The following is a 23,719-nucleotide window of genomic DNA, read 5'->3' on the forward strand; positions in this document are numbered from 1 at the left end:
ATCTTAACAGACTGACAGTCAAGTCTTTAGCTCCATCCAGTGGTTAATGCAGCCTTGTACAACTGTACAGTTTGTGTGTGTGTGTGTGTGTGTGTGTGTGTGTGTGTGTGTGTGTGTGTGTGTGTGTGTGCGTGTGTGCGCGTGCGTGCGTGTGTGCGTGCGTGCGTGCGTGCGTAGCTTCATGAACTTCATTTCCAATTCCAACAGCAGTAAGAACTGGATTGCCCAACTAGAGCAAACTGACTCCACCCAGCTGGCAAGTATAGTCGAAGCCAAAACAAACAGTGTGACTGAATGGGTAGAGATCTGTTCATAAATACCATGTGTTAACATTAACAATGGGATTAAGCTCCTTCTGCTACAACAAAAGTGATATACTTTATCACCTTAATACAATAAATACATAGCCTAATACATGAATGCAATAGAAGAGGAGAAGAGAAAGTCTGTATCAGTCCTGGTTACCAAGGTTAGCGTGTCCTTGGCACAGCGAAACAAAGAGTACAGGACACGGCAACACACTGGGACACAACAAGGAATAGAATGTACACACACACACACACACACACACACACACACACACACACACACACACACACACACACACACACACACACACACACACACACACACACACACACACACACACACACACACACACAGGACTCGAGGAAATGTATACAAAGTTGCTTTCCACCACTGAGTGCAGCAACAGCAGGGCACGCCAGCAGTCATACATACTGTATACAGGCCTATATACACATAAAGATAATCCTGTGTGTCGTCAGGACGACAGGGCGACAGCCTGACGGGCTTAGCGTAGTTTGTTCAACAGTCTGATGGCACACTGAACTGAAAGACAGGACAGTGACACAGAAACAGAATGTTGACCAACCCAGCCTGTTTGATTAGCTATAGCTATTCTACACAGTCTGTTAGTTGGCAGCTGTACAGACTTTCACAAGATAAGGTCAGTGCTCTGTTTATACCAAATATGAACAATTTGGTTGTAGCTATGCAATAAAATCATAAAACAATGCACAGCACAGTGAGCACACTCATAAAAACATCTTAATTTTTTATAGTAGGCCGAGTGCAGAAATTCACCAAGGAAGCAACTACCTGTGCCAATATTTGATGGATTTGAAACTCAGTACCGGTATTATGGCTTTCTCTTCCTCACCTCCATCAACAAGTGCCATGAATGTGCCTTTTAACACAAGCCTTAATCCTAATTAGTTCCAGAGGAGCTGTGCTGTGGCGGTATTGGCCAGCTCCCTGTGACCCAACTGCATGTGGTCCCTTTCCCATAAACAGGCTCAGGACTGCCAGACAAGTACTGGAACTATAAACAATCAAATAATAATAATGATATGAAAAAGAAGCATTTACACACATATTGCGTGTGTGCCTTAAACACGATAGTTTCATGATGTGTGTTTTTCAACATATAATAATTCTGCCTCATCCGGTTCCAGTAACACACAATCTAAACCACATAAGTATTTGACTGACAGGTTGGGAAATAACCCACATTGCCAGCAAAGACTCACCCTACAATTAACACAATCACAGAGCAGGCATCAGCATCACAATATCACATGCAATAAGAACACAACAAAGCTGCAGCAGTCCTGAAACAGCCCCTCAGCTCTTGACATTACACACTCGTTGCCAGGCAACCAGAGACACTTGTGGCCAGGACAGGAGTATCCTTTAATTAGCAGGCCATGCACCAACCAGACCGCTACGTTACGGCTAATCTATCTTTAATTTACACACGATGCAGAGTGACTTTCAAGTCCAACAGTGGGAAAAGTTTTAGTACTGAGTTCAGCAACTTTGCAATCAACCAGTAGTACATGGTGCAAGCATCAGAGCCACAGTGGACAGTCAATTCCAGTGTTATGATAAGGAACAGTATCACTACAGACATTTAATTTGTTTGTGCGTGCGTGCGTGCGTGCATGCGTGGGGGTGTGGGTGTGTCTGCGTGTGTGTGTGTGCTTGCGTGAGCTGCCAGATAGAGAGATCTGCTGTCATACTTGATGATGACTACAAGGTTAGCTGAGTTGAGCGGCGTTATGCACATAGTCCAACAACTTTAGCATGTGTCCTGTCAACTTTTGAGCAAGGCACTGAAGCCGTCTCGGCTCATCCGTGAGTCTCTCTGGATAAAAGCACCAGTCCAGACAGTCACAGATATCATGTGTTTGACTTCTACCTGAGGGTTTTGTTAACCTGTTTAGACCTGAGAACTGATTCTACAAATGTCTTCTAAATCCTAACAGTTTTCTGAAAAACCTCATGTTTCTATGTTGGTGGTGATCAACCTTTTTCATGTCAAGGACCCCCAGAATTATCTCATCTGTATTTGGCTGTGGACCCCCATCTGAAAATATGATGCTCCAGGGACCCCCCCAGAAGCTAATATTTGAGTTAAAAACGGTCACTGTGAAAGAATATATATTCAAATATTTGCGCCACATTTTCACGATTTTTCAAAAAATAGCAGATCTACAAGCTGCTATTTTTCAATAGCTAAAGTATAACATGATGCTTGAAACACCAAAAGGGGTTCCCGTCCTGAATGGGTCAAGACCAGCCGATGATACTGTGTTGTTTAAAATTATGATTGTGCAAATGTGTGTGTGCAACATACGTAGTGATTACGTGTGATACTGTGTATATACAGAGTATCGGTATGTGTGTGGATTTGCCTCTGAGGGTGTGTGCCTGTGAATGTCTATTAAATATTAACTGGATCTGCTGAAAGAGCAGCAAAAATATGACAATGCATTGAGTTTACATATTTGAGGTTTATTGGTTTTATGGTATAAATATGGTATTACTTACTGAGAATTGTGGAAAAACATACTCATTGTCTATATGTTAACTGACAGGGGTTCTCAACGCCACGCTCCATACTGTATATGGCCAGTACAGAATTCATTCCATATGTTGATCTGAGACCCCATGCCAAAGCACCAGCGCTCGCCCAGCAGTATGCTGTCATGCACTCCCAGACAGATGCGTGCACGCGACCTCGCCCTTTGGGGTACAAGGTCAGGGTGTCGTACTTGCCTGGTAACTATAGTAACAAGTTCTTAAATAATTTAGTGGAGTAAAAGTACAATATTTGTCTCTGTAGTGGCCGTGGAGTATTGGACATTGGAATTACTCAAGTAAATTACAAATACCTCAAAATTGTACAAGTTACTGTGAGAGAGAGAGAGAGAGAGAGAGAGAGAGAGAGAGAGAGAGAGAGAGAGAGAGAGAGAGAGAGAGAGAGAGAGAGAGAGAGAGAGAGAGAGAGACACCCCTAAACATTACAGCGCCAGTGAAATGGGAGGGGCTTAACACTGAGCTGAGCCTCTCTCTCTCAGTCTCATCTCAGAATCAGATGTGTTTCAGACCACAGAGAGGAGAGGTTCGACACACCACGGTCCTTCCACCACACACACCTGTTGAAGAACAACAGCAGGGACCATTATCAAAGTTCGTATTCGGAAGGAATTCGCTCCGGCTTTTTTTCCTCTGAGATTCACTAGAAAAACTTCTAGACTTTTGGAGTTTTTCGCCGTGGGCAGCAGAACAGGCAGCAATATGACGGACACCCTGTTACCAAACAGTGTCAAAGACCGAGGCGGAGAGAAGTACTTCAAAAAGGTGAGTTGGAGTATATTATACATTCAATGGAATGTACCGGTAATATCCTCCATGCTGGAAATAATAAGTACTAGGAAGTGTGTGTGTGTGTGTGTATTCCTGAAATACAGAAGAAAAGTTGGTTAAATATGTTTCAGTTTTACTTTTTTACCTGTAGCCGTGCATGAGTCATGAGAGCAATACAAAAGCGTTCCCAGTAGTAATAGGCCTACTAAACGGCTCTTTACTTTATTCACAATTTCACATGCATATAATTTACTGTACATGCGACCGTGCGTAAACTTGAACACAGTAGGCCTAGTAGATCTATTCATAAATAGCCTACTTGTTGAACATTTCATTTCGTGAATACTGTGTGTGTGTGTGTGTGTGTGCGTGTGTGTGTTGTGAGAGATGACGTACTACGTCTCTGATAGCGACATAGGCCTATCAGTGATATTAACGTTGAAAGTATTTAATATCCATCCCTTCATTCACTGTTAGGCTATCCTCAAACGTGTTATTTTTTATTTAACAGCGTCTTCGATGCCTTATCAGCGTGTTTTGATATTAGCGTGTGAAAGAACCGATTCTCTCTTTGGGAAACCTGTTCTTCCACTTTGTTTTAAGTTGTTTTGGTGATCAGCTGCCAACAAAACTCAAAGAGTTTTTCTTTTTGCCAGTTGATTTTATATAACCTACCTACATAGTAAGTTAGTAACGACTAATCAACTTGTTGCAAATATCATAAAGCTTTTTGCAAATATTTAATTATGATATTAATTGACTTTAAAAAAAAATGTTTTATGATTCAATTACGACATTTGAACACAATGCCATGTTATCCTGTAATGTGTAATTTCAAAAATATATCTGTTCTTTTTTTTTTTAATGCTTTATAAAGATACTCCATGTGTGACAGTGTAATTGGATTAACCGCAAAGGAAAGGAATCCAAAGGCATTGAGTTACTATTGCCAACATTAGGAATAGGATGCCTTTGTCGACTCTTGCCCAGCCCTGGCCTGCACTGCTTCTGACTAACTATGGCACTACAATGCTACGTAGCCATTGATTCTTGTCTGCATTTTTAATGCTGTATGTATTCTTTGTAACTTTTTTCTGTCTGCCTGCTGATGCTGTTCTTTTGGACAGTTTTACTGTCTGCAGCATGACCAGCTGGTTAGACAGTTAGGTAATGTAATGCTCTAGTAGCCTAGTCGACACACACAGAGTATATACATTTATGTTCTTAGAGGCTCAGAGGATGAGATGCAATAAGTTGAGCTTGAATGGTAGACTTGTCTTGGGCTGCTTCTCAATTCAATTTCAATTCAAATGAGCTTTATTGGTATGAGAAAACATACGTTTACATTGCCAAAGCAAAAGTGGAACAAAAAATCAAGGATCTCTCTCTCTCTCTCTCACACACACACACACACACACACACACACACACACACACACACACACACGGTGAGAGAGTATACTACTTATGTGTCATTTCAACGACAGGGAAAGAGGAAATCATTAAGGAGAAAGAGAAGGCAGGGCTGTCGGTACCAGATGCCGGTGTGTGTGTGTGTGTGTGCAGTGGTCGGGGGGTCGTGTCAGGCCATTAATAGGGCCCCGCAAAATATCCCAAAAGGGGCATATTTTGTCCCTTCCAGCCCGCATCCTTGTTGTGGGGCAAGTAGGACCCTAGGAGAGACAGATCAATCACTTTGCTAGAGTGACATGGTGAGCTTGTAGCCTAAACAGTTACTTTACCATGCTATTATACTACTTTAATGATGCAGATTTGCTCGGTTTACTTGGGCCATAACAGAAGGAAAGATTTTATTGTCTGGACTTTCTATCAAACAATCAAGTTTCAAGCATGTGCACTGACGGCGCACAGAACCATGGATGCATAACAGCCAAGCAAGGTAATTTAATTAAGCCACATACGCATTTATACAATCAATGAGGTTTCTATTTTAATTGGGTGTCTAGCTGGCCATGTCATGATTTTATTTATATATTTATATATCACTATTAGTATAATAGATCAGAGATCTATGACGAGTCGTTGCTGGAAACTATATAGCATCATGTCAGTCAGTATCAGTGGACAAGTGTATCAGATAAGCTATTTAGAGAATGTTGTCCTACTACCGGTACTAAACATGACATTGTATGTACTGTATGTCTGACATTGGTAACACATCTTATCTTTGGGTGTTGTGGAAGTTAGCCAATTAACCCCCCCCCCACGGTCTCACCCCACGCCCCCCCTCAATCTCCTCTCATTCTTTGGGTGGATGCATGTGTGCATTTTTGAGTTGGTTTGTAATATGCATTTCCACTTGCGTGGGACAGGCTTGACTTGACAGACTCGACTAGCTTTGCTTTCCCACTAGCAGATAGTAGGCCTACCCCTCTGACTGAGTGGTCACTCCAACCCTCTGCGTAGGAGAGTGCTAAACAATGCTTTAGTCCAGTGTTGATTTGAGTGAATAGTTTTCACATAGTTTTAGTCACATTTTAGTCACCTGGAATGTTTTAGTGTTAGTTTAGTTTTAGTCGACTAAATGTCATAAGATTTTAGTAGACAACATTTACAGGTGATTTAGTCGACTAAAATGTATTTTGGTGGGCCTCGATGGTGTAATGACTGATTTTACACTTCAGCATGCAACCAAGTGTAAAATGTCTTATACTGGATCTCTTGTCCACTAGTCCCTTCCTAACATTTTAGTCTAGTTTTTATTTGTTGACGAAATTGTCAGTATATTTAGTCTCAGTTTTAGTCATCATAGCTTAGTTTTCATTTAGTTTCCATTTAGTTTCGTCAGTGAAAAAAGGTAGTCGACGGACATTTTTCATCTTAGTTTTAGTCGACGAAATCAACACTGTAGGAGAGTGCTAAACAATGCTTTAGTCAAAGCTCTGACCAATCATTAGTTTTCATGTCACCTTTTTGGAACCAAGAAGATCAGTGACATTCCTATATTTTTTTAACGCACAAACAGAACATTAATAGCAGAAATCTTCAGATGACTCAAAACTTTAATGGTTAACCGGGTGGTTGAGCCTGGTTCATGATGCCAGTCGTTTCCACAGAGAAGCTTGGGTTTGTTCAGTGGAAAGTTCCTCTCGGTTCACCTTCCTTTACGAGAAGACGGGGTTAATTTATGTTGCTTTTATTTGTTTTATGGAATATGACGCCTATAGGCATATTCATTATGCAAATTGTGCGGTGCAGTGGTCAATTTGCGTATTCCCCTCATGGCACAGCCTGGACTATAAGAGAGAGACCAAACCACTTCTATAAAAGTGGCCTTGACAGCTCTACTGGTGACTTGAAGTTGATTTCCTGTCATGTCGAATGTACTGCTGGTGTGGATGCAGGCAGATCATATTGATGTAATTTTCGTTGACATGACAAAGAAAAAACATTCTTGAGCCAAAAAGAGTTCATGTTTGACTTGGCAGACTTTGGTATCTGGATGCCATTATTGTTTGGTTTTGTTGACCGTAAGTAACCATGCATCTGTTGAATGCTACGGGTGTTCTCTAAAACAAATGCTCTTTCATCGTAGCCACAACCTCCTGCTTCACATTCTCACCTGGGATCAAAAAGTCAAAGTCATACGATTTGCATTTGTCACACGTGTTACCGCAGTGAAATTTGTTCTCCGCATTTGACCCATCTCTCTCTTGGGCCGCAGCCAGATTAGTAGATTTGACTCCCCAATCCAACCCTTTGATGCCGAGTGTCAAGCAGGGAGGCATTGGGTCCCATTTTTACAGTCTTTGGTATGACCCGGCTGGGTATCGAACCCCGACCTCCCAGTTTTATAGCTGATCTGCCTTTATAGCTGAATACCACAGTCTTGCACGAGGGCTCACACTGACAGTAGTACCTCTGTGAAAAAGAGACGGATGCGATGGAGGTTGGTTTTCGCAGCTGATCTAGGGAAGTTAGAGATTTGAAATGGCAACCTTCTCAACCTAAGCCTGGTGGGGAAATAGCTGTTATCTAATGATTGTACCGTCACCGTGTGTGTGTGTGTGTGTGTGTGTGTGTGTGTGTGTGTGTGTGTGTGTGTGTGTGTGTGTACTGTCAATACTGTGTTCATTCACGGCTTGTGTGGGACTGCAGCAGAGCACTGTGCTGTCAGTTCGTGCTTGTGTGTGTGTGTTGTAGATGAGTCTGGAGTTTAAAGGGTCTCTGTTTTGTTAGGCCAAGCCCACCCCTCCCCAGCCCCAGGACAGGTTTACCATTCTGAACCCTGTCTGGATCCATGCTTTTGTCTCCATTTCCTGTCTGTATAAACACTGCAGCTACATATGCCAGACACACAGAGATCTACAGAGAGCCAACGAGAGAGTGAGGCCAAAGTTCAGCACCTCCATCACCCCGTTTCCTATCTCTCTCACACACACACACACACACACACACACACACACACACACACACACACACACACACACACACACACACACACACACACACACACACACACACACACACACACACACATACTTTCTCTAATATTCATTTTGTCCATGGATGAAAAGCGAGTCAGTATCCACCCTATTCTTTCTTTCTGTCTTCTCGCCATCTCTCCCTCTCTAGTATTCTTTTTAAGCCACAGGGTCAATGAGTACGATGCTCTCATGATTTTCTAAATGTTAAACAGATTTGTGATCTGGAAACTGTTTTGTCAATTTTTAAGCCAAATGGAACCAAGGACCTTTCCCCCTTCCTCTCCCTCCCTGTCTCACTGCCAGTGAAAAAGAATTGCAGCGGTTTGGCGTGGTTAAAGCTGCAGTACGGGAATAACGATTAACATTTAATTCTTAAACAATACGTATGGTAGTTAATATAAAATATAACTAGCATCTGCAGTGGCTGGAGGTGGTCTCCCTCCCCACTATTGGCCCTGCCTGAAGCTCATAAGGCGAATATCTCCGATGGCCAAGGGAGGATTCCCTCTTTGATGAGTGTTAGATATTTGGTTTCCCGCACCGGAGACCCAGGTTCGAATCCCAGGTGTTACAGTTGCAATTAGCCCTCTTTGTTGAGAGGACATAAAAGGACAATAGGACATACAACAATTTATGGATTGAGGCTTTAAGCAGAGTCTGTGAATAATTAACTTTACTTAGAGGGGCTGTGCTGTCCTGTAACTGAGTCACACATTTGATTCTCGCTACAGTCATCCTTCCTGTCCTTTCTTGAGCTACCGCCCACCTGCTCTCTCAGTAGAAATAATGTCCATCGTTTAAGTAAGGGTGCCAAATGCCAAAACGTTTAAATGTTAACTGTCTCACATGAGCTTTACAGTACAAGTCTGACCAAAGTCCAAAGTGATATCACAATTCTATGAACACATTTATGAACCAATGAATCAAATGCCAATAAACCTCTAAACCTCCCGCCTCCTTAATTCAGCATATTTGGGAATTTGGTTTCATCCTAATAAACCACCAGGTGCACATCCCTCTAGTGAAGTCGTAAAACAAATTGTGTGGGTTGAATCCAGCGAGATTCATCTCTTTATCCTCGTCTCTTTCTCTCTCTGTTTCTCTCACTTTACTTCTCTGCATTGTGCTGTAAGCCTGCATACAACATATTTCAAATAAAGAAAATGTCCAGAAAGCACATTTGAAATTACGTTTGAGCCCTGGAAGTATATTTTCCACACATTATACTTACAGTAGATACATTTTGCCCCTGTCAAAAAAAATCTATTTCTTAGTTTATTTCTGAAATGTATGGCCCATAATCCCATATTTATTTTTGGTATGGGGTAAAGCCAGCGTCCTGGTGTCCAGATGAAGCAGGGATCGGCCCCCTTGACAACCCCCCCCTTCCCAAACGGGTCTCTGCCAGCCCCTGGCTCACTACCACACGGAAAAACCACAGCAGGAAAACAGCCGAATCGGCATGTTTCTCTTCTTCTCGTGCTCCAGCCGTTGGTCTCAGGGAGCCCATTGACGTAGTAGAAATCAGCCCCAAAGCCTGTCCTTCACCCAAACCAAACCACACAGACAAATCAACAGCATGTGCTCTGGACTACTGACAACCTCTCTCTCTCTCTCTCTCTCTCTCTCTCTCTCTCTCTCGCTCTCTGCTGCTATAGTAACACAGAGGCAAGAGGTCACCAACAAACTGTCTGTCTCATTTCTTTCTTTGGGTTTTAAATGGGAGCAGTCCTCTTCACCTTGCTTGACTGTTTCTTTGTATAGACACTAGTCTGGGAGAGTTGAGAGGGAGACATGAACTAGCAGAGCAAAGAAACTAGGAATGCTAAGCTAGCTGCCTGGCAGACAGACAGGAGGAGGACTGGCAGGCAGACGGTAGGATAGCTGCGAGGGAGACACGGTAGAAAAGCTGAGAGGAAAACGGAGAGTACAGGTAAGCTGAGAGGAAGACAGACCATAGGGAAGCTGAAAGGTAGACGGACAGAGAAGGAAAGCTAAGAGGGGGACACTAGTGTAGGGGAGACGTGGTGAAAATAGACCCTGGAGGTATTTCCTCACAGTCCTACGCTTAGCCAAGTACACAGTGGGTCTGAATATGCAGTTCCTGAGTCACCACAACATCAGTGGGCGCAATCTCTCTATTGCTATTGCGTTTTAAATGGGAGCAGTCCTCTTCACCTTGCTTGACTGTTTCTTTGTATAGACACTAGTCTGGGAGAGTTGAGAGGGAGACATGAACTAGCAGAGCAAAGAAACTAGGAATGCTAAGCTAGCTGCCTGGCAGACAGACAGGAGGAGGACTGGCAGGCAGACGGTAGGATAGCTGCGAGGGAGACACGGTAGAAAAGCTGAGAGGAAAACGGAGAGTACAGGTAAGCTGAGAGGAAGACAGACCATAGGGAAGCTGAAAGGTAGACGGACAGAGAAGGAAAGCTAAGAGGGGGACACTAGTGTAGGGGAGACGTGGTGAAAATAGACCCTGGAGGTATTTCCTCACAGTCCTACGCTTAGCCAAGTACACAGTGGGTCTGAATATGCAGTTCCTGAGTCACCACAACATCAGTGGGCGCAATCTCTCTATTGCTTTTGTTCACTTAAAAATACTGTCTTTTTGATAGAGCAGGGAGTGGCGAGTGGGTATTGTGCTGCCATAACTGGCCCGTGGTTGGAGCAGGGTGAGGTTAGCCTCTATCTGGCTTACTGCCATTCCCTAATCGCCAGTTATGTAACTGACCGACCCCATGAATCATTGCCGTGGCCCGTGCATATTCTTTACGAGGTGTTGTTGGCTATGCTAGACATCCTGGACAGAGGGGAGGCCCTGTTTCGTTCAGGAGACTAGAGTGGCTGACAGGCTTGTCTTCATTTATTAACAAAAACCTTCTTACGTCCTCTTCTTACTGTACGTAAGTGGAAATCTTGTAGGTCCAGATTATTTCTTCAGGAAAATAACCTGTTTCAGGGATCCAGTGTAGTTATTATTATTTAGTCACACAAGCAAGCTCTTCTTTGCATTGGTTAAATATTTATAAAACCCTCAGACAGACTTCATCCTGGTCTCCCATAGCACATCTACAAGCTCATAACATAACTCATAATACAGCACATTGTGAGCTATTCTTGCTGCCAACTTAACCCATTTTGACCTGAGGACGATTCTACAAATACCTTCTAAATCCTGACAGTTTTCTGAAAAGGCCTATGTTTCTATGTCAGTGGTGCTCAAACTATTTCATGTCAAGGACCCCTAGAATTATATGTATTTGGCTGCCGACCCCCATCTCAAAACATGTTGTTCCAGGGACCCCCCTCCAAGAAGCAAAGATTTTAGTTAAAGACGTTTGCTCTGGCCCAGGCCGTAGCGTAACGGTCTGGGCACCGGACTGGTAATCCAGTCGCAGTGTGCCGCGGGTTCGACTCCCGGACCCGACACGGCCTTTACTGCATGTCATCCCCCCATCTCTCTCCCGTTTCCTGTCAGCCTACTGTCTGTCCCTTCAAAAATCAATAAAAGGCGTAAGCCGCACAAAAAAAAAAAAAAAAGAAAGACGTTTGCTCTGAAAGAATATATATTCAAAGATTTGCGCCATATTTTCAAGGTTTTTCAAAAATAGCAGACCTACATGAAATTAAATGTAAATATTTGTGTATCTGTATTTATGTGTGTGTGGAAACAAGTTAACAACAACCGGAACTGTGACAGTGTAGCCTTAGCCTACTAGAAATGGAATCAAAGGACGCTTTTATAACAATAAACTCTGAGACTGTACAAATGGACTGGTCCATATGGTTGTATTTGTACACTCTCAGGTAGCACATTCTCCAAACCATTATATGTCGCACCTCACGCACAGCTGTCGGTTGTAGTGTTGACATTAGCTTGGCAGATATTAAAGAACATCTCATATGTGTCAATCGCGGGGGTCCGCGGATTGGCAGGTCCAACCGGGGTCCCTGTGGAGGTCGGCGTGGGATGTCCGCGGTAGTCTGCGTGGGGGTCCGCGGTTACAGTGAGTTGACTGAGACTCGAATGTGTTACTGTTAAACCAGCGGGTATGCTCAGCTCTCATGCAGGTCTACGCACTGTTTTGCTGAAATTAGTTAGCCTATATAATTCGGCGGCGGTGACGCCGCTCGCGCGACCGTTTAGACGATGGCATGAAAAGGGTCTGGTTGCGTAGAGATGAGGCAGCCAATCAGAACTACTCGTCAGACTAGCATGTCGATCTGTCGTCTAGTTTTCATGGGCTTTCATTGACCAGCGCTTTACAAGCCGCTGGTAAAAATATAGAGATACAAAGTTTCTGCCTGAAAACGACGGTATCTTGTCTCTATTGTCGTGCTGTCTAAAATCATCTTCACATCTTTGTCTGACCCACTATCAATGAATCAATCAATCAAATATTTAGAACATTTCATACAGCAAGTGCAACCCGATGTGCTTAACAGATTGAAATAGAAAAAAATCATTAAAAACATTCATGGACCACAGTTGGCAGTGCTGTCGCCTCACAGCTAGAAGGTCCTGGGTTCGATTCCCGCTCGGGACGCTGTGGGTGCTGGCGGCGTGTTTCCTCCTCCGCGTCATCAGTGCCCATACCCGAAGGCGGGGTTGGCGAAAGGGCCTTTCTGTGTGGAGTTTGCATGTTCTCCCCGTGTCCCCTAGGGTAGGTACCCTCACAAAAAACATGCAGTAATCCTGGTCACTAAACTGCCTCCCCCTGGCCAGCCAGGGCGCCTGATGGAGGGGAAAGGAACTGGTTGGAATAACGTGTTCCTTCCACACGCTACGTCCAACCAGGGAAACTCCCCCCTGTCGGGTGTAAAGGAGCAACTTGGACACTCAGGCATGAAGGAAGCATGAGTTCAAGTCCGTTGCTCTCCCCTTGTCCCCCATATATGGGGACTAGGTTGGTGTCACATCACAGGATCACATTAGATGATTGACACAGGGGTGAAAATGGGTTACAAAATCGTGGGATAAAAAAAAAAATATATATATAAAAAATAAAAAACATTCATGGAGAAAAAATAAATTAAGAATAGACAAGAATAAACAATGGATTCATAATATGACCTAGTTAAAGGCAATGCTAAAAAGGTTCACAGGCAGGCTTTTGGAACCATAAAGGCTGCTTCTCTGTGCCTTTTTAGTTTTGTGTCTCTGACCATTGCACTGCTTGTTGGATGTTTCCAATAAAATAAGTGATGTTTATTCTATTGTTGGGGGCTTATTATTGGTACTGTATTACTGTATCTAGGGGAAGGAGGGAAGGCGACTGGGTTTGGACATATTTGAAGTGTTGTGAGCCCCGGGCCAGCATTGTGTTTCTTCCTGGTGGTGATGGTGATGATGATGAGGTGATGACTGCACTGCCTTTGTGCTCTGCTCTAATGAAGCCTGGTCAAACACTGGACTGGTTCAGCATGACTAGGTCCTTCCACTCCAATGGGTAGAGCTTGGATATTGGCCCGATGCCAGGCGACGTAATGTTATGGTGGTTGAGGATGAAAACATCATCACCGCACATGTACGTAGCATCGGAAAAGAGCACAATAAAAAAATATATACGTTTAATTTGCAGAGCAAGTCTGCCTTCTTCAGTGTGGCTTGAGGATACTAACTAGAAAAAGTGCTCCTCAGATCACAGGTCTCCGGCTGGGTCAGGTATAGGTCATTGTGGGCCAGCAATGTTTGGAATTCGCCGAATCGCCAATCGGGGTAGAATAGAATATGAAAGAATTGGACAGATCCGTCTTGGATTTACTGGTTCTGCTCTGGCGTCCAGGGAGTTTGTGTGCACAGTTTCTCTGCCAATCAAGCCAATGGTGCTGGAGATTAGCTGACAGGAGAGAGACATGAGGACACTGACAGGAGAGAGAGATGAGGACACACTGACAGGAGAGAGACATGAGGACACTGCGTAAGAGGGTCAGCTAAATGACTTAACATGTGTGTTAGATCAGTCGGACAGTAAACTGTTTCATGTCGGGTCATGTGCCTTAACAGGGTTGTTAGAGCTGGGAGACAACTCCAAGATTTATTTATTTAAACACACACACACACACACACACACACACACACACACACACACACACACACAAACAAACACACACACACACACACACACACACACACACACACACAGGGAAATGTGTGTGCATGTGTTTCAAGCATGCAGAAATGCAGTGCAAATAAACTTGAATTTCCTTCCCAAGAAACGGAACGGAAATTGTGTTCTGTGTGTGCGTGCCTGTGCGCTTGTATCTGTATGACTATATACGTGTTGACACAGGGAGGCAGGGCTACTGTTTTTGTGATAGCACAAGGACATGCAATGGGTTGATAGAGGGAGAGGCAGATGTAGGTAGAATAGATCCATGGATAGCCACTAGTCTGAGGATAGGACTGCTCATCTCCTCCTATTACAGAGGAGAATGAACACGAACCACTACTGTTCAAGTTGATCTTTATATTATTACATGACTACCAGGTCTAAAGGAGTGTGTCGATAATATATCTTGTACAAGCTTCCTTTGATTGTAGTTACAGTACATTACTAACCACAAGAATCCTAGCATCCCTATTCTGGGGTGGGGCGAGGACAATAGGACATTCTGTGTACATGGCAAAATCTAGATTTGATGTAGAGGAAAATACTAATTTGGTCCCACCATAGAGCTGTCAAATGTCAAAGTATATAGGGTTTAAGTGTTGTTAAATAAAAAGTACAAAGAAAGGAGTAGACATCTGCATTACTGTATGAATAAGTTACACGTACTGAGGTCACTGTTGGGCCTGTTGAAATGCCCTTGAGCATAGTGTTGGGATAAAGTAGACCTTTTAAGCAGTTACCATTACTTATAAGAGTGTGTGTGCACCCTAGCTGTGCTCGAGCAAGGTCACAGAGAGACAGAAAGATTTCTATATAGCGTCTGAAAAAGTAGAGACACGTCAGAATTCTCCAGGACAGACAGTCTGGCCTGCGCTTCAAGGGGGCGCCCCGACCGATGGACTGATTTGATTTGTGATGCAACAGGTCGTATTTGCTTTCATCTATGTCTTTGCTGTTCATATGCATATCACATGACCATTGATTTTGGGATAAGTATCCCGGGCAATCATTAAAATATGCCAGATCTTATGATTCCATGACTTATGTTTACAGACTGTTTATTGCATCTGATAACTCTCGCACGATAACAACGACGCATCAATAGGCACTTATTCCACATGCCCTTGAGCATAGGCAATTATTCCACATTTTCATGAGAACTTATTAACTGAACTTATTAACTGTGAGCTTATTATTTATCAGTTACTGACTGATGTAGTGTGCTATGCCCTTTGTACAAGAACACCTCCTGACCAGTCTGCAACCTTCATACGAGGTGTTTTCGTCCAAATACATTTTGTCTCTTATTCTACAGATCTACAAGCTCATAGCGCGCCACTGAGTGGCGCGTAACGAGCTTGTAGGTCTGCTTTCTTTTTTATCGTGAAAATATTTATTTCATAAAACTGGAGGATTTAGAAGATCTTTTTTTAATTTCGAGGTCAGGCCTAAATGGGGTAAGCGACTAGCTCCACCACCTCTATCATGCAAGTAATTGACAATAAAGTCACAATACCAATACAAATATAAGGTTTATTTTTCCCTGATTTCCTGAATTTATATTCTTAATTTCCTGGAAAATGAACATTTTGGAGTTCGGGTGGTTTCTTCCTGACAGCAGAGAAATAATGCTTTATATTAATGTCACCATTTCTCATATGCACGGCTCGGCTGTCTGTATTTATGTTGACAACCCCCCCACCCCACTTCCACTTGCTCAGTTCTCTCCCTTAAATGTCCTGTGTGTCTCGTGTTGTGTCCGTGCAGGGCTGTAATCCGCTGGCGCAGACGGGTCGCAGTAAGCTACAGAACAAGAGAGCCAGCCTCAACCAGCAGATCATCAAGCAGATGAGGATGAGAGCGGGAGCTGAGAACCTCCTCAAGTAAGTCCAAACCCATTTTAGACCTGAGGCCCATTCTAAAAAAAATAGTCTTCTATATCCTGACGGTTTTATGGAAAACCCTATGTTTCTATGTCAGTGGTGCTCCACCTTTTTCATGTCAAGGACCCTCATCTGAAAATATGTTGTTCCAGGGACCCCCCCCCCCCCCCCCCAGAAGCAAGGATTTGAGTTAAAAAGGTTTGCTCTGAAAAAATATATATTCAAAGATTTGCACCACATTTTCAAGATTTTTCAAAAATTTCAATTTCATCAACAAATAAAAACTAGACTAAAATGTTAGGAAGGCAGTGAAGGCACTAGTGGACAAGAGATTCAGTGTAAGTCATTAGTTGCATGCTGAAAAAGTGAAGAAAGAAACTGCATCAAGGCCCGCCAAAATACATTTTGTTCGACTAAATGAATTGTAGATTTAGGTGACTAAAATGTGACTAAAACTAAATGAAAACTATTCAAGAGTCTATGACTAAAACTAAAATCAAAATTTGCTGCCAAAAACAACACTGCTACTTTAATTGGTGTTCCGACTGTGCCTGTCGGTCTCAAGTGGATGAATTGTGCTGTGTAATCTGTGCCCTCTACAACACAAGATCATTACATGAGAACAAGATCAGAACAAACATGCAATCCTTTTCTTCTACACTCGGTGCTCACTCACTCATTGCTAATAATACATCATGTCTGTCTTACTCTTAAATTGTGAGACTTGTTTATTAATGTCAGTTTCACGGCTGCTGTTTTGTGAATTAATCTGTCATTCTCACATCTGCTGCTTCGTTAATTAATCTGTCCGCTGTCTCGTTTGCTGTCGTCTGAACATTATGATCTATCTCTATCAAACGTCTGACCTCCACACAAAGTACTGGAAATCATGTAGTTATTCTTGTCATATTTAATGACGAGTGCAGAAGACCTGACATCACTCCGTTTTTTGGAACACAGTTCTTATCACATTATGGTGCGATATTAAACATGGGAATTCAGAATTGGGGAAACAAAACCAGCCAACATCATGTGAATCCATAGTTTAAACATACCATAAGGATCATATACTGTAAATTCAGTACTTTCCTTGTAATGTGGTAGAATTTGAAACGGTCTAATCGTTAGACCTGGCACTGATAGAATAGTGCACTACTGTGACAACCAGCCTTCCCCCGGGGATCCGAGTCGACGAGGAACACTTAATTAGCAGAATAGCAAACTAGCAGTAGTAACAGTAGCAGCACTGAGTACTTTAACATGACAACGGTTTAATAATTTAAACTAACGCGGGCATGGCGGAGACTCCTATCAAATGTACTTTGCATGACGATACGACGAGTCATTCTAGAATGTGATTATACTGTATAAACCCCAGGCCTTTTATGCTCATGATACACAAACAATGCCTTTTATGTTCAGTTCACAAAGAGTGCTACTGTACTGATAAGATAAAGGTTTATCACACCCGGTGAGAAACTAACTGGGTCGTTAGTATGCAGATTACAGAAGTGGTTCAAAACACAGTCACAATATATTATAGACAATAGACCAGTTAAGGACTTTTAAGACCTTTTTTTTTAAGATCTTTACTGCATCAAAAGTAAACAACAAACTATACTATAAAAACTGGTCAATCATTGGCCAAATAGTCGACTAATTTATGAAAGAGGGGGGGGGGGGGGGGGAGATCAAGCTTGCAAGGCTTTGTGAGCTTGATCTGCTATTTTCACAATATTTATCTTATCTGTGGAAGTCAAACCAAAATGGAATGTCTCAACTCCTACACTCCAACTGCTTATCAGGGTGGGACGTCCCGGGGGGGTGGGGGTGGGGGGGGTACACGTCTCATGTTCTCCCATCAAAATGGCATTTGCAACATTTAGATTTTAATGCATGAACCGGCTTGGAGACACAAAATGCGTGTGCTCAGAATCGCATGCACAAGTACACATTGTTATAGTTTCATTACACCATGGCCTCAGGCAGCTATTAAAGCTACATGTAGTGTCATTCTCAGTCATCACCCCTCCCTCCCTCCATTCATAGACCGTAGACGGCTGTGCCTCACCATTCACATACTGTACTGTCACTTTAGCTCAGCTTCTGTCATCTGTCAGAGATCATGGGACGTCTCAGTCCAGGCCTCATCAGGAAGGACTCGCTGAGCACAAAACAACACGGAAGATAAGATCTGAGCGGCGCGGGAAACGGCATTCTTCACACGCACACACGCGCACACACAACCTGACATACACACGTTATGTGTGTGCACGCATGCGATTGTGCAGTGTGAACATGAAGACACCATTTTGTGCGTTTTGAGGTGATGATGACAGACACTAATTGCTCCTTTGTGATGATGACATTATTCTCCTTGTGACGATGACGCCATGCTTAGGCCTGTCACGATCATTACATACCCCTCCTGCAGTTATTTTAGATAATTGCGAGCTCATTGCCCACGCAGCCCATGGTCTGCTGTCCTGCTATGTGCCCTTGAGCAACGATGCTGCTGATGAGCAGTGTATTATATAATGGATATAATACAGGTAGGTCGATCAGTCTAACCAGACAGTGGCCTTGTGGTTAGAGTGTCTGCCCTGAAACTGGGAGGTCGGGGGTTCGATCCCCGGCCGGGTCACACCAAATGCTGTAAAAATGGGACCCAATGCAGAGAGAGATGCGTCACACGCTAACGTGTGTGACTAATCGTACGACTTTGACTTTGGATATTGATCGAGTCATATAATGCATGACCTTCAACTTTCAGTGCTTTCCATTAGTGGTGTGAGTGACCAGAGACAAGCTGCCATTACAGGGTTTTGTTACCGTTTAAAAAGCAGGCCAGCTCAGGCCTGGTGACTATTTCCTTCTCTCTCTGTAGAGTGGCCGGTCTGCTCTACTGTACCTCAAGTAGTCTTAGGGGAGGAATGCGTTAAACCACCAGTTGAATGTCTTCAGTATAATTCATACCAATATAATACCTCGGTCCTCTATCAGTGAAATGTGTTTACCAACGGTGGGCGGTTCGCACGCGAGCGCCGTGCTGTGCAGGCTTGTGATAAACACACCACACCTCCAGGCCTCTCTGCCTGCTACCATGCTCCCATGGTTACTGTGTTATTAGTTGTCATGCCAGCAGAAGCATCAAGTCCTTGGCACGTGTGTGTGCGCATGTGTGCCCACTTAATAGAGGCAGGGGGAGGTGTGTGTGTGTGTGTGTTTGTGGGGGAAGGGGGGGGGCTATTCTTGCCAGTGAGCTGCAGGCTTCCAGGAGTGGGGGAGGGGGAGGGGAGGGGGGGTTGAACCCATGCCTTGAAAGACAATTCAATTCAATTCAAAGGGCTTTATTGGCATGAGAAAACATACGTTTACATTGCCAAAGCAGAAAGAACAATACAACAATACAGCAATACAATCAAAACGAAAATGATGTACATTTAGCTAGCGTTGACTCCCATTGTAGCAATGGAATGCGGAAGTGCTCATTCTATCTCAATGGAATAGTTCCAATGTTTGAAACTGTATAGCCCATAGCAGGGACGTCATCTTTGTATAACGTTAGTGAGTGCTCCCCAGTCCCAACAAGGTGATTGAGTCTTGCTTGTCCCATTGTGACTCGCAAATATGTCTTTAGTCTCCTGATCCCGGTAAATGTCTCTTTCCAGATGGGTTGATATTTTCGGGCATATTTGCGCCGTGGCTTGCGCCCCCCCCCGGGCTGCTGGCTGCTATTAGCTCTTAAAAGAGCCGTTGTGTTGGCGCTGATAGTGCTGTAGCCTCGGCAGCTACGTGCAGAGTCGGTGTGGCGGCAGCGGGCACTGTACTGTACTGTATGCAACATTTATACTCTCTACCTGGCAGCAGAACAAAAGCCACCTTATTAGCATTTCAATGCCCAAGTTTGGCGGCCCAACACCTATCTTGGCCCAAGCGCCCCCCCACCACCCCCCGTAAAGGTACGTGACTACGTGCATGACAACATGACCAGGGGGAAGGGAAATTCAGTCTTAATTTCAGTGGGTGGCGCATATACTGCATATTGATATTGGCTTATTATTTTGCCAGCGGGTGCTTCGGCTCCTTGCGCACCCGCAGAGCTTTGCGGCGAGATCAAAGCGTATCGCCACTCTCCTGCTCTACACTCTGGCTGGAACGTAACCGTTGGACTATTGGTCAGTATTTGTCATTTTCACCACCAGCTGCTCTGTATTGTGTTATACTTAGTCATACAGTGGTGTTGCACTGTGAGATTAGTCTATCTATGAGCTCACAATGATCAGTTGTGTGAGTTTGCCCTTTTTTTTAGAAATGGCTCTGACTGACATTTTTGCCTATAATGGACTTGCCCAATAAAAGGGCTGCAGTCAGTCGGCAGGTTGAAAGTGGTTCAAGTCCTAGTAGGAGACCATGATGACTTCCTCTTGTGGTCCCTGAGGCAGTCTGGCCTCTGTCTGTAAGGGGGGGGAAGTGGCCTGCTATGAGCCATGGGTCAACTTTAATCAGCCCCTGTCTGCCCCTGGCCTGTCTGCTTCTCCTCCTCTCTTACTTTTTACCTACTCTTTTTATTTCATTTTTTTGTCAGGTGCTAGTAGCGACCGTTGTGGACACTGATGTCATGGTCGTCTCTAGGCTGCCTCTAAGCCAATAGGAGACTTGCCCATGAAACCCATAGTCTGAACGGCATGAAACCCATGCTCTGAACGCCGCGACATGAAGCCGTGAGCTGAGGCTGCAGCGCACACACTGATTATACATGTTCATGAAGGAGAGCTTTCTGCACCTGGCAGTTATATGACTGAATCATTCTTGTTGTTACAGTTTTAGTCCAGTTTGTGTATATTTTGTGATTTTTCTTCAGTATTCAGAGTTCTCAAAAACACATTCCTCTAATAAAAACTAATCTGAATAGACAATTGAACGCTAGTTTGAACACTATATTTTAACAAAGCGGATTTCAAGCCAACCGTTTCGAAATGTGGCTTGAGATGGGCTGTGAACTAGGTCATGATTTTGTGTTTTTGGGTCACTTGTGGACTGTCATTTTAACGATGTGTTTTATGGTTATGCGTGAGCCGACAGCTTAATGCACAGCAGACGAAGGTAGAAGACGGTATGGGGAGATGAGGTTACTTTTAAACCTGCATTTAAACGGTTTCATTTCAACATGCACTACACAGGGAAATGCACTCTGATGCGTTAATCCCGTGAGAGGGTTATCTGATAAACTGTACACATAAGCTGTACACATAAGTCATGGAATCATCGCTCCGGCATTCGTTAACACCTGTGCATGCACGCACAGTCAAACAAGGAAATGCTGAGAAACGGGAAAGGATCCATGCACTTCCTGTTCGTTCATACAGTGGCCCATTTTTTTTGCTCCCGGTCCGATTCCGATCATCTGATTTTGAGACATACCGATTTTTCCCGATCCGATCTCTCTGAGAAATGTGAGAAATGCGTCATTCTAGTCTAGTCAAGTAGAGAACACCATTTGCATGGCGTTGGCTATCATTCAGAGATAGATAGTAGGCCTACTACAGGACATTATCATATCATGATAGTGGGGGTTGCATTACTTTGTTTTCATCATGGGTCTATTACTTTGTTGCATGATCTTTGAGATCAAGTGGTTGCCACTGCCGGAACTAGTGCCCCAGGAGGACAAACTAGTATCAAGTATAAACATGTCAGCTTTCACAAAATATCATTGTTTATACATCTTTCTTTGAGATTTACATTCAAGAGGAGGTTTAGTCAGACTGTAAAGAGAGCAGTGCAGTCGGTATGTGGGTGAACTGGCTGGGCAGCTACAAGTGGAACAACAGCAGGCCTGGACACATGCCTTTAGAGTGACAGACCCAGTCTCACTGCAACACTGTCACACACGCACACACACACACACACACGCGCGAGCGTCCTCCTTCTGTCTCCGCCGGTTCAACTTTAGTTACACATTTATCCGTGGTTGTATATTCTATGTTGGTACATCAAAAGTTACGACAGGTCCAACTAGTTACTGTACAAACATGCAATGAGGTGTGAATGAAGAAGGAGAGAAGGAAATCTGTCTGTCGTCAGTGTGTGTGGCTCTCTGACTACATGGCTCCACCAGAGAGAGAGAGTTCGCTTCTCTCTTCTCTTCACCTGAAAAATGTCTGTTTTCTATTATGGCTATCTGAGGAGCTCAACCAACAGTCATCATTCAGACTCCTACATTCCTGTGTCGACCCTCTCTCTCGCACACTCACTCACGCACGCACACACACACACACGCACCGTACACTCCTTGGGTGAAGGCAGGAGCAGATGTAGTGTGTGTGTATTTCTCTTCCAGCCCGTATGTCTTTCAGACCACAATCCATGTGTTTGAGGAACACTGGCAGGTGTATTTTTATATCGTTTTAAAGGCGAACCACAACACATACCCTTTCTTCTTAAAGGTATAATAATCATGCTTCAGATGGGGTAGACATTGTTTATGTGTGACTGTCAGTCCGATATTGTAAATTATTTAGAAATTAATTTGCCAGTAGCGGGAGGCAGCTTGATGTACAAGTACACCCCCTGGACACGTATGTCACTGCAGGGACTTTCCCCCGATCCAATCCTTGATGCTGAGTCAGAGTGCCAAGCAGGGAGGCATTGGGTCCCCGGCCGGGGGTCGACCTCCCTGTCCCAGGGCGGACACTCTTAACCAGTCACCACGAGGCCACTGAGCTGGTTACTCCTTCATATGAGGAACCAGCTAAGAGTAAAAAGCACACATGCATGTGCGTGCGTGCGTGCGTGCGCGCGCACGCACAAATGTCTCCTGCTGCCAACAGATAGCATAATGGGCTCCATTGTGATGTGATTGTTTGTTACGACAATATGACATGTCACATGTTTCCACTGAGGAGGGTGAGGGAGTGAAACCTATAACAAAAATCACACCCGTGTGAACCGAGTGGTGCAACTCCCCTCTCTCTCTCCCCCCTCCTCTCTCTCTCTCATTAGCAGGCAACAGTGCAGCACTGTCTCTCTCTCTCTCTCTGTTTCTGCATGGCACAACAGCGCCCCTACTGGTACTCATACTGGTGCTCATGACCACGTACATACATAGGTGAACACATGGGTGAACACGGACATTGCTGGTTGTAGGAGTGGTTGCACCACTCAAAAATATGTATTTACCATATTGGTGCTTTGGTGATGTGGAGGAATTGTTGGGGCAAATGAAGACGCAGACTTAGGTGGTGATTTAATGCATGGTATTATAGAAGTGCATTCATTTGACCATATAAACCTGTACATAGTTGACCGGATTCCCAAGGGCTCTAAACTTGACTCCCTCCTGTTTTTGTTCAACACTAAAGAACTTGGCTGAAAATGGATGATCTACAAACTCACAATGCCTCAAGTTGCGACACATTTGTGAGCTTGCAGATCAGCCGTCTTCGTTAAATGTTAGCCCCAGATTGAACATGGATGCTAGGGTTTTAAGCACAGGTGGTGACGTAGTTCTCTGTCTAACGGCAGCGATGGGGAAATATATATTTACATGGATAAGAGAGGCTCGCGCCACGGAGCCAAGCTGTAGCCATAACAAT

General features: G+C 44.0%; 1 protein-coding gene across 3 annotated transcripts in view; it reads left to right on the forward strand.

Moving 5' to 3' along the window:
* The first annotated feature begins 3,417 nt into the window (after nt 1-3,417).
* Nucleotides 3,418-23,719, forward strand: part of rhpn2 (rhophilin, Rho GTPase binding protein 2) — a 53,022-nt gene continuing 32,720 nt past the window's right edge. For all 3 annotated transcript variants that reach the window (XM_083793266.1, XM_083793267.1, XM_083793268.1), the window contains exons 1-2: nt 3,418-3,669; nt 16,006-16,121. In XM_083793266.1, the coding sequence (XP_083649392.1) occupies nt 3,607-3,669; nt 16,006-16,121 (179 nt within the window). In that variant the 5' untranslated portion in view covers nt 3,418-3,606. The remainder of the gene's footprint in view (nt 3,670-16,005; nt 16,122-23,719) is intronic.

The sequence above is a fragment of the Protomyctophum parallelum genome (assembly GCF_964188405.1).
Source record: "Protomyctophum parallelum genome assembly, chromosome: 2".
Classification (NCBI taxonomy): domain Eukaryota; kingdom Metazoa; phylum Chordata; class Actinopteri; order Myctophiformes; family Myctophidae; genus Protomyctophum; species Protomyctophum parallelum.